This window comes from Trachemys scripta, chromosome 1 (genome assembly GCF_013100865.1).
Source record: "Trachemys scripta elegans isolate TJP31775 chromosome 1, CAS_Tse_1.0, whole genome shotgun sequence".
Taxonomy (NCBI): Eukaryota; Metazoa; Chordata; order Testudines; family Emydidae; genus Trachemys; species Trachemys scripta.
Genome location: NC_048298.1, coordinates 108,205,271 through 108,217,844, shown reverse-complemented (window position 1 = coordinate 108,217,844; position 12,574 = coordinate 108,205,271). Strand labels below are relative to the sequence as shown.

The 12,574-nt window shown below is 38.8% G+C and overlaps 1 protein-coding gene across 6 annotated transcripts in view; it reads left to right on the top strand.

The window, feature by feature from the left end:
• Positions 1 to 12,574, top strand: part of DCP1B (decapping mRNA 1B) — a 55,709-nt gene that overhangs the window by 30,347 nt on the left and 12,788 nt on the right. For all 6 annotated transcript variants that reach the window (XM_034781137.1, XM_034781129.1, XM_034781120.1 and 3 more), the window contains 3 exons: positions 4,365 to 4,431; positions 6,129 to 6,264; positions 11,706 to 11,834. In XM_034781137.1, the coding sequence (XP_034637028.1) occupies positions 4,365 to 4,431; positions 6,129 to 6,264; positions 11,706 to 11,834 (332 nt within the window). The remainder of the gene's footprint in view (positions 1 to 4,364; positions 4,432 to 6,128; positions 6,265 to 11,705; positions 11,835 to 12,574) is intronic.

Sequence of the window (12,574 nt, the reverse complement as noted above, 5' to 3'; positions counted from 1 at the left end):
GAAGGGCCGGAGTCAGGAGGAGGCTCTGTCTGGCAGAGAAAGCAGACCAGAGCTATTGCCTGTGTCCCTACTTGTCTCATTCCCCTACTGCACAGGGAGTCGGGGAGATGAGGCGAGATGCGCAGAGAGCCCCCCCTTGGCTGCCAGAATGTGGCTCCCTGCCTGTCTTGCTACCCCTTGGCACAGCAGCAGCTGCCGAGTGGCAGTTGACTTCTGTGCAGGTGCACTGCGCCTTTTGGCAGGGGCACTGCAAGGACAGAGCCAGGTCCAGGGCATTCCAGCATTTGCAAAATTCAGGTTAAAATTGATAAAATCCAAATTCTTGTTTGTGTCAAAACCCAGGAATTTGGGGGGGGGGGGAGTCAATTTGATAAAAACAAAGAGCCTTACTTATAGCCCAGTTCCAAAACAGAAATTACTGTAAATTCCTTAGAGAGACAAGGCGGGTGAGGTAATATCTTTGATTGGACCAACTTCTGTTGGTGAGAGAGAGAGAAACTTGCAAGCAACACATAGTTCTTCTTCAGCGACCAGCATGGCTCCAACTACACTGTAAAGTCCTTGGTTTTTGAGGGAACTGGAGATGATGAAATGGATAACTGATCATAAGTTTGTTCAAACTTATTTTTAGTTTTGCTGATGGATGAATGTTGAGTGACTGTTGCCAGGATTCTTTTCTAATCAGTTATTTTTATGCTGAACGTTCCAGAAACTCGTGACAGAGTCACTTCAAGACTTTTTTTCACCTGGATAAGTACATGCCAGCTTCCTCAAAAGTGGTCTAATATGTCTGTATTTTTGACATTTTGAGAAGGAATTGCAGATTTACAGTGTCTAGTATGTTAACTAGCATATATTTTAAAATTTCTGATTTAAGTAGAGCTTAATCAAGTTGATGCTTACTAAAAGATGACCTAATCTGACCTTGATTGGCCCAAGTTGTGTGGCTCCAAGGTGTGCTTTGCACCTGATTTGTCAGAAACCTTGGGGGGGGCGGTGCTGCATGGCTGAGTAAATGAAATTTTCAAACTGTTGGAACTAAGGATAAGGCTGAAAAGATTACCTTTTTGGGTCAGTAAGCCACCTGAGGGAAAACTGGCATTTCAGAATCTCCAAGATCAACTCAAGCCTCTACTATAGTATCTCTGGATGTGGGGGGGGTTAGCCACAAAATAAGACTAGAATTCTAAGCAGGAAGCTTTATAATTGGCTTTGATGTGGTTTAAACATATTAAATAATTTAGTTTCCGTAGTAAGCCATTGACAGGCTTTAAATCATTGATTTGATTCACCTTGGTAAAATTCCTTAGTTAGGACTTGGAACCAAACAGCCACTTTCTTAGAATCCTGTTTAGAATGTATAAAGATTGACTATTTTTAATATTAATCCTATGATTTAACTAGTTAGACTGGAATTAAATCATCAAACTCGATGATTTGATACTGATTTTGATTTGATAGTTGTAATGCTTTATTTCTAGTTTAGTTTATTATTAACAATAGTTTAGTTTTGGTGATATGTTTTCTTGATTTTGTATTTCTTTAAGACTCTTAATAAAATTTATAAGGTTGATACTGAGTCACATTTCTTTCAGTAAGCAGTATGAATCTGACCAGCTCCCCCTAATTAGTTCTTGGTTCTTACAGAGTCCATGTGGTTTTGTTAGCTCTATCAACATCTTTTGATATCATTGTCCATGATGTGTTTGTTTTGCTAACACCCTGCAAAGCCTTACAGGAATGGATAAAAGAGGCCTTTCAGTAGATTTCTTTTTTCCTCTGGAACAGATCTCAAAGGATGAGGAGTATCCTTTTCCTCCTTTGTTAAATGTGTAAGTATAGTGTGGGGGAAGCAGAGACACATTTTGGCGTGTGAGATTACCACTTGGCAGATGATACTCAGATCTAATTTTTTGTTTGTTTTTTGCCAAACACTGCTTTAACGTGCCTTGTGTGGTTGCAGCACAGCGCCGGGAGACAGTTAAAAAAACCACCTCCACGAGGGGCGTAGCTACCAGTGCTGGGAGCGCAGCTCCCAATGCTTGTGCACTATCTACACTGTCACTTTACAGAACTGAAACTTGTTGCGCTCGGGGTGTGTTTTTTCGTGAATAGCGTAGCTGAATTCGACATATCGCAGCCGACTTACCCCGCTGTGAGGACGGCGGCAAAATCGACCTCTGCAGCTTCCCGTCGACGGCACTTACTCCCACCTCCGCTGGTGGAGTAAGAGCATTGATTCGGGGATCGATTGTCGCGTCCCAACGGGACGCGATAAATCGATCCCCGAGAGGTCGATTTCTACCCGCCGATTCAGGCGGGTAGCGTAGACCCACCCAAGACTGAGCACTGGTTAGCCTACCCCGGGTGTGAAAAGCCAGGCACTCCCTTGTGTGTAACACTACGACTTCTGGGGGCACATCTATCTCATGGTTCTTTGTGCTGCAGTGATTGTTTCTCTCTGAGTTGCGGACAAACGTATCTGTCCTTTTGGGAAGGCATTGGAGGACGATAGCCCTCAAGTGATTTTGCATCCTCGCTGCAAAGAGGGCAGATTGCCAGCCTGAGTGAAAGTGGAGCCCTGGCTCTATACTTCCAGTTGGGCCAGGTAGCCTGAGTTGAAAGCTTAACTTAATTCTGGTGGGAGGTTTCTATAGGTGGACTGGAAGGGAGTTAAGGTCAACATCTGAGTAAGATCCTAGGCTAACTGTGCAGTGAGGACATATGCCTTCAGGATACCTGAGAAAAGGACTCAAACCTTCAACTGATGTGATGGAATGTCACTTGAATAGGCCAGATCACTTTAGCAGTCAACATTCTATGCTCTGTGATCAGCACTTGTTGTCGTCTGCTTCTGGGTGCATGTCAAACTGTTCATTGTAACATATGAAATCTAAAATGGTCTGTTACCCAGGTAATTAGAGAGAGAGCTGCTCTCTGTTCATGTTCTGTCACAGGAATTGAAATCTGCTTGGTCGCTCTTGCTATTGGTTCCAGATTTTAAATTGTCCATGGCCAGAAGTGGTAGGGTGTTCCTGTTAGCCCATGTTAACAAACAGGGAGATTGTGTTCCGTTGACTTGTAATTGATTTTAGTGATGTAAATCTCCCAGGTGTCAAATATAAATTTCTTAAAAAACAAAACAAAATCCAAAACTCAGTCACACAAACACCTGATTTAGCAGTTTATGATTATACCAGTGATAAGACGAGGAATAAAGATTTTTGAACTAAAGATACAGCAGGCAACTATGGTTTTACACTATGACCACTCCTATCTTAGAGACCCATGTACAGTACAGTAGCACCTTGACACAATTAAAATACAAGTTGGAAATGACTGGGTAGATGGGACTTTGCAGAGCCTTTACAACGGTTTGGTAAAACTTTTTTAAACAGTGTTCAGTCGTATTTTAATCACGTCTGTCCTCCACTGTATTGTATTAAAGGATTCAGTTATTGTTACTGTTTGTAGTGTAAACAGGACCTAACAGAACAATGAATTTTTCAAATATTTTGTATAAAAAAGGATGTTTAGTTTTTTTGAGTTTATGCATACTCTGTTAGTAATTAGAAATCCTAAAAACAGATCCCATGTTTAGTTTTAAAGGTTTGAAGTTTAACATTCCTGACCTTTATTGGTTTGTGTTATAAACTCAGTGTTTTTAAATGTAAGTTTTAAAGTTTAATTTTCTTTTCTGTATAGGATGTTCATTATTTGCACAATTCACACCAACAGCTCTGTTGCATATTTATACATGAGTTTTGGAACCATCACAGCCTATGGTATAAAATGTCTTATTTAGACAAGTAATAAAATCATCATGACACTACTCTGAAAATTAATGATACACACCATATATAGTTTTAAAATGTGCTGTTCATTGCCTATTTAGTTTGTGTCCTCCTCCCCCCACCCTGCCAGGGCATTGTGATTAAATCATATTTAAAGATAATCTTTTGGCAAATTTAACTTCAGTCCTTTTTTAGTTTTACAAATGACTTGCAAATAACAAATGGCTGAAAATTTGAGGGGAAATGGAGTGGAGGGCTCATTGCACTTCTGTGCCTTACAAACAGCTGTAAACTAATTTTCTTTTCAAATGTTAACAAAGTCCTTTCCAGCTTAAACCTCCTATGCCAAGTTTTCATTCCACAATAAAGCTGTGGAAATAGATGTGTAGGATAGAAGATAGATATAGATATATATACAGAGAAAGAGTGAGAGATTTTAAAGAAACATTTTAAAAAATAATCCTTTGCAAGTCACCTTTAACTACCCACTCCAAAGAGAGTTGCTGTCAGGTGGAATACTATGTATGAGAAGATAGATGCTCATAGTTTGTGTTTGATGTGCATTTACAGTGTCCATTTATGGAATTTGGTTTTATGATAAGGAAGAATGCCAAAGAATTGCAGAGCTCATGAAAAAGTAAGTGATGATGGGTAAACAAGATTTTTGTGCTCTTTATGTGTATGTACATCTGTATATACATGCACATTATATTGCTTGGATGGTATTACACCTCTGAACATTAACCCCATTTATACTGAACTTGTTGAAAATAAGATTGTGTCACACATCACTAAATACTATGTATTTAAAAATAAATGTGTAAACAGAATACAATACCTTTACATAATTCGGTATCTCTCAAATTATATCAGAATGTAATGGGTCATCTGATTTATTCTCTAAAACCTAACGGATCTATTTCGGAGAGTGTCTCAATGAAAAAGTACTACATTGGGGTTAGAATCGATAATTTCCCCCCCTCTTTTTGGGGACCTATAGTTTGAAAAGGAATTACCGTTGCAAGTGTGCAAGAAAAAGAAAAGGGGTAAGTGGGGGGAGGGGACATTCATAAAGGATGCCTGCAGGTTTTTTCTTTATTTTTATATGTCCTTTCCATGTTAACCTTGAACAACTCCTTCTATTTCTCCTTTTTTTTTTTTAACAAAATGTGCAAGATTAAGTTTTGTCATTTTTCTGAAACATAAGACTCTGACTTCAATATATGTGCTTAATAAAACAATTTTCGGTGTGTTTTATAAGCTCTAATTATACAATCAAATCAGAGATCGAACACCTCACAGAAAACCATATATATTCTGTGCAACATTTCATTTCTGATAGTATTACTGATGTCCACTGATCTAGCTTTTTCACTGCTTTCTTTAAGAGTCCATTGCTGGCAGAGCCCATCCCTTCTCTGCCTACTGCTCTATATCTAATGGCTGGCTCCTTTACCCTGCTATATGCCTGCTTTTTGGCAACATTTGTTTGTTTGTTTTTTGATGGGGAAGGGTTGGAGGTGCTTAATTTTTGATAAAATGTTGTAATCAAAGTTTTTGAGGCTTTAGGGTATGTCTACACTGCAGCACTAATAGACATACATACAGTGAGAAATACAGCGGTCTATAAGTCAGCAAAAAAAAAAAAAAAAAATCACCATTGCATGTCCTACAGTGCTGAAGTGGCTAAATTGTGACCCAAGAAATAATTGATAGAGAAACAATTTACAGAAATAAGCAATGATCCCTAGGAAACCTGGGCTTTTAACAGCTAATGTTAGTTAACTAGCTCAAGTTGCAGTTGGTGGTGATTAGGTACTCTCAAACTGATAATTTACTACAATAAAGACTAGTTTTCACAGGATTCATGCTATTGGAAACCATGTGTAGTGGTTTATAATAACAGCATTTCATATAGATTAAAAAATACCCTGTAGCTCAGCCAAGTGGCTGTGTGCTAGAACTCTCAGCATTCTGCTGCAATTATAAAACAGCTGGGGCAGGAAATTGGTCACTTACTACAAGTTAATGACTGAATTGTGTCTGTTCCCCACCTCCCACCACCAGTCAGAACTGAATAACACAATAAATTCCCTGTACCTTCTGGCTATGGAACCTATGATTGAGTTTTAGAAATTCAAGTCTTTATGGCCCTGTGTGCACAGAATTTGGAGGAAACTTCATCTTGTCCCCAGTCAAGCCATCCTTTTATATAGACTGCAAAAATATATAGACTTCTAGAGTTTTGTTTAATGATTAAAAATAATAGTGGTTGAACTTGATATTTTCATTTATTTCTGTCTTATGGATTCCCACTTTACCCCTCACTTCCAGTCTAACTCAGCAGGAGCAATTCAAAGCACGGCACGGGGCTGGAGCAGGAGCCTCTCCAATGATCCAGAGCTCTGGTGATAGCAAGGAAGTGGATATCTTACGGATGCTTACTAAGGCCAAAGATGAATATACCAAGGTGAGTTTTGTTCTGTGTAAAATTTCCTTTGGGCATCATGATAACATGACACCACCTCTTGTCATTTTGTTTTCTAATGGATTTATGTTCTTTTTGTAAAATTACTTTGCAAACACCAAATAATTACAGGGTGTTGGAGCAGTATGCCTGATGTGGTTTTCCCTGTCAAAACATGCAAAACAATTTCATATTTGTGTATCAGTATCTTCTACGGAAAATAATACATATAGGAATTTTTGTTTTTCTGTGGGGGCATTAAGTGATCATAGAATCATAAGACTGGAGGGGACCTTGAGAGGTCATCTAGTCCAGTCCTCTGCACTCATGACAGAATTAAGTATTATCTAAGTGATGTGAGCTTATGGGATACATTTCAGTGACTTTGATTTTTGACACATGAATCTCACATACTCCTTGCGTATTCATTGTGCCTAAGAGCTGTAACTTCTTTGATGTGGATGACATGCTCATGGTGGCTTCTAGCTTCTGGGAAGTTATTCTCGGTCTCTTTGACAAATATCTAATGTATTTTCCATACTTTAGTTTTGGTTGAGAATACCCCTACCTAGCATGTAAGTAACTGTTTTTAAATATAGTTGGTGAGATGTAGTTTAGTCATTGATGGATGGAAATGAAAAGGTTTGAAACCTAGTATAATTTGAACCCACATGCTTCCTCTGTGTGCTGGAGTTTCTAAGACACCTAAGTAACAAATGGATTAATTAACTTTCTTCTCTTTATTACTGAGCAGCCCAAAATGTTTTACCTTTCAGAATAAAAGTCTAATCATTTCAATTATTCATATCAATAGTGTAAATTATTTCAGCGCCTCCGTTGGATCCTGCTGCTGTTTGCTCTCTTTCATATGGAGCACCGTTGAATAATGAGCTCATAACATATTAGAGTTTTGTATCTGGGAATATATTTTTTTTTTAACACAAGCAATTTAAAGAGAGGTGATTTTATTTCTTTTGTGAAATGTGGTTACTAATAAGATTTTAAGCAAGGCTGTAGTGAATTTTCTCGGCTCTCATGAAATGTAGCCTTTGTTTCTTGTGGCAGAGCTGCTTTTGAAGCCAGCATCTTGAGACCTGTTCTGTGTAAGAGGTGGGTTTAATGCTTTAAACAGATGACAAAAAGGAGACTTGTTGGTGTAATTTAATCCTGAATTGTTACCTAGGCTTGGATCAAAACTTTGTTGCTTCATATACAATAAAGTGTTTACAACTAATTTGAATAGCCACTATTGAAAAAAACTGTAATGGTACCGTCTCGAAAATCTAGAACAACATCAGGCTTGTGCTCAGATACCTTGGTGATGAATGAATGATAGACAGAGAAAAGTATCTCCCTCTCCCTTTATACATATACATTTATGTAGTAGGATAATAGAGGAAGAGAAATACAAAAATATTTTGTTCGGAGATGTGTGTGCAAACAAAATCTGAATATTTTGTAAATTTGCTGCTGTTGCTTATGCCCCACATAATCCTATGTTTGTGGCAGCATAATTGGTTGCCAAGGAAATATTCTGCAACAGAGCACTTTGCCTTCAGCTGGGGCATAAGCAGCAGGAATAGCTGACCTGGTACAGACTAGAGATCATGTTTTCATGCCAGTGTCCTTAGTAACATAAAATTACGAAAGGAGGAGGGGGACAAATAGTGACACACAGATTTATTTTTACATTAAATCAGGGGTATCATTTCAGAAAATTTTAGGAGGAGGGGGTCAAAGTTGCGTCAGCATCTAGAACATTGTTATAGGATATATTATATCCTGCAGAGTTCGGAGACGGGGTAAAAAGACAAAATGGAGTATATAGACCTATGAAAAGTCAGAGGAGGAAGGCAAACCAAGGTCTGGGGGAGGCAGCTATCTCCCTTGCCTCATAGCAGATGACACCCCTACCTCAAATGCCACTATACTTCATAACTACCGTGATTTTTGGCCACTTCATGACTGTTATACTTTCTTGCCAGCTTATGTCTCAAGACTCATTGTGCTGAAATCAGCTTGTCAAGTCTGCTTATTACCCCTGCAGTCTCTGTGATTCGGGAGGATAATGGAAGCCTGGTGTGCCGTAGAGTAGGAACAGACAAGATAAACAAGCAGGTTTTAGTGCATTCAAGAGGTCTGTTTTCTTTCATTTAAGTCCAGTGGTAAAATTCTCCAAAGATCCGAAGTGACTTAAGACTTAAGGGCATGTCTACATTGTTGTACAGCTCAGACTAAGGGGGGTGAATAGCGGTGTGCATCGAAGTGCTGATCTGTAACTCCCTGTGTGGATGCTGCATGCACAAACTTAAAGGTGAAGGAACTCCAGAGGGACCTAACAAAGCTAGGTGAATAGACAACACAATGACATGTGCCATTCGGTGTTGATTAATGCAAAGGAAACTTTTCTTAACACAAATATCTATTTTAATGTTTTTGGCACACTCTTCCCTCTTCCATACTGGATCTTCAAATTGTTGTTCTGATGTTGTCTTTTTAAGCCATCCATATGTAACAGGTTTTAAAGGACAACTGCAAAGCAAAAGTGAAACTTTAGTTAAGCCCAGATTTCTGCCCTCATTAACCAGGTCTTGGGGCATTGAGCATAGAAATCAATATAAACTCATTTTTTAAGAAGTTTCTCTTGCCCTCTGCGAAATCCTCTTGGTACTTCCTAGTTCATTTGAAGAGCTCCTAAAATTCACCATTGTGTGCCATCAGATACCACAGCCTGCGCTTGAATTGACGAGACTTCTGACATTTGAGATACCCCAGACATCTTCAGTGAACTAGTGTATTTTACACCGAGGGGAAAAAATTGTAGCAGGTTAGCTTATATAGCTCTCTGTGTTGAATGCTGCCCACCCAGCCTAGCCAGCGGGCATTCAGTACAGCATTTTATAGTTAACTCAAGTTCCATTTTTGCTTTGCAGTTCTCCTTTCAGGGCAAAGTTTACTATTTGGTTGTCATAGTTTCCTAGTCCTGTTGCGTGAAGCAGTTGCTGACCTTATGCCAGATGGGCACAGCATGAAGGAAGATTCAAGAACTGAACTAACGTTTTCCACCTTGCTGCTAGCAGCCCTTTTAGCATGTCTGTGTTTGTGCCTCCAAAAACCAGTGCTGAAGGCAGCATCTGAGCCAGAGGTTGAAGCAGAACAGCAGGAGCCCAGGTGTATGAATTGAACTTTGATGCTCCTTCATGACATTTCCTCTTCTGAGCACCCTTGTAGGAGTTACATGCCTGTCCACACAGCCACTGAACTATTTTTGAGAAGTAGTTGACAGTTAGGGCAGTTCCCTCAAGCCCAGCATTCCATAGAACCAGGACATAAATACCCTGCCTTCTCTAACAGTCATCAAGATCTTCTTTATTGGCCTCCTCATGCAGTCATTGAACTAATCTGTCCCTCACTTTCTCATTCGTTTTCCCATGGTGATAGGTGTATCAGAAATGGATGCACTGGATAGTTTTCAGTCCACTCTGCCTTGTATATCTCTCGAGTTTATTTTTAACTGTTCGGTAGCTATTCTGGCTTATGATCAGTCCTTTGAATCCTGCCAGGTTTGCGTCTGCTACCCAGACCACCCTGTCGTTTCTTTAGTAATAGTACCACCATAGGACCTCGGAGCCCTTGCCATGTCCAGGACCCCACAGTGCTAGGCACTGGATAGACACAGAATGAAAAGATGGTCCCCACCCCAAGGAGCTTACATTCTAAGACAAGAGCCAGTACATGGATATAGACACATGGGGGAGTACAACGAAACAGTAAGACATGGGTCAGCATGATAGGCAATGGTCTCTGAACACCAAAAGCCTAAGCCCTATTGTTTTAGTAATTGCATAGGAACTGTATCAGACCCGTGGTCCATCTGTTCTATTATTCTATTTCCAACAATGCATAGAACCAGACGCCTCAGAGGAAGGTGTACAAGCCCAAAGTCAACAGTTAAAGAATGATCTGGACATAAGGAAAGCTTTTTCCTAATATTCATCAGTTAGAGGTTGGTTTATGCCCTGAAGAATGAGGATTTATAGTTCCTCCACATTTTTGTTTGTTGTGTCTAATTAACTTGTTCTTGTTATTAGTAGAAATATTTAATCCTTCTGTGAATCCTGCTTATCTCTTGGTCACAGTAGTATCTTGTATCAGAGTTCCACGGGCTAATACTGCTTTCTTTATACAGTGCATAATTTCCTTTTATCAAATTTATATTTGTTGTCATTCAATTATGAGGGTAAAGAAAAGCATTTGATTTACCTTTTCTGTACTATTCATTATTTTGTATACCTCCAGCATGTTTCCTCTTATTTGCATCGTATCTAAACTAAATATTTCCAGTTTCTCTTCATATTTTAGTCTTTCCATACTGTTAATCATTTTTGTCAAGCATCTCTGAATCCCCTTCTACTTCTGCCCTATCCTTTTTGAGATAAGAATACCAGTTAACATATCAGTATTTAACAAGAGAACATACCGACTCACATGCTAACCAATCACATACTTCAATTTTTTTTAAAGATTTTAAGTGTGTATAAACTATACATGTTATCTGACTGTCGATGGCATGAGACCGTTATCTAGAGGAGATCAGCAAATATAACCCTCAACCCTAGGAAAAAAGATTTAAAATATAGTCCTCCCTTACAACCCTGTTTTACAGAAAACCCAGAAACTGGTAAAAATAGTAAACAAAGTGATTTACTGTATGGCATTATTTTTATAGGCCACCTCTACATTTTGTTCCATGTAATTTTCAGTGGAAAATCTATAGGATACCAGCTTTCAAACTGTCACACTCATGTTCTTTAATCGTCTCTCCATTTCTCTTTCTTCTTTTTCCTCTTCCTTTTTGAAAACCAGCAGCAATCCACACAGGAGCATTCGAGAAAAAGAAATGTGCGTTGAATTGCTTTTTTGAGGGTGGCAGTTGTCTCTCAATAGAGCTATATCTGCCAGGCAAGCTGAAATTATGAGGTTATGAAAGTACTAATGTAAAATATGTAAAATGTGCCTATTGATAGCCTATAAATATATGTGCATATAAATCCTTCAGGTACCTAAGCTACTTTCAAGCTATAACAGAACTAGCTGTTCACTGATAGAGAAAACCTGTGGTCTGGTCTCTAAGGTGCCAGGTTGGTTTTGCCTTATGTACAGGAAAAGACGAGGAAGGGAATTTTTTTTTTTTTCTTTTTCAAAGGCTCACATACAAAGCATTGCGGACTTGAGTCCGTAAACTTATGCTAACTTTCCTAGGAACTGAAATTGACTTCTATTCAGTATCCTCATTTATCACAATCAGTTGTCAGGCTTGCAAGTGGTGGTATTTCTTGAGGATTTAACCAGTTTGGGATTTTATGATACAAAGTTAGGGGAGAACATCCCTTAAGAAAGTGGTAGTTTCTTTCATTCCAAAATATATTTTATTTCTGTTGCAGTGTAAGACCTGTTCAGAGCCAAAACAAATGACCAGTTCCTCTGCTATCTATGACAACCCCAACCTGATCAAACCAATACCAGTGAAGCCCAGTGAAACTCAGCACCAACAAATACCTCAGCAAGGCAAGGTACACTTTATTTTGCACTCTGACTAGTGCTGCCATAACATATCCGGCATGGGAGGATGCTTGCGTAGATCAAATAGTACAATAATGCGAAGTGGAATTAGGATAAATGGGATGGTCTTAATGCAAAATTGATATCTCTTTACAAAAAATAGCTTTTTAGTGTAAAATGGTTATTTAAAACATAGATGTTGTATGCTGAGTCAAGCAAAAACAATTGATCTCTCAATTCAGGAATGTTGTTGTGGTTGCAGGCAAATCGCCAACTAGCCAGTGGAACACAGCTTATTTTATTATTCATTTATTAATTTAAATTTGTACAAATGCCTTTCCATACATGATAGATGCCTTTCATATAACTTAAAAATACATCACAATGCAAAATCCAGCAAACTACATCCATTCTGCCATGGTAAGGGGAAAGACAGAAAGTGACACTACTTCCCACAAGGATTGAAGGTTCCTTTCTTCCCCTTCATAACCTTTTTGAACTTTTCTAATATTTTATTAGTGACTGTAAGAGGAGACCCTTCTCTCTAGGCATTGAAAGTGAAGTTGGTACCTTTTTTCTGGAAGCAGCATTTTTCTCACAGACCAGGAGTTTCAAGGCTGTTTAAAAATCCTTTCCTCCCACATGACACAATCATTAAATAATCCTCTTGAGAAGAGGAAGTGTAGGTCAGTTGTCTTGGCTGTTCCTTAGATACTGCAAGATAACACTTCAGACAGTTAATGTAGCTTAA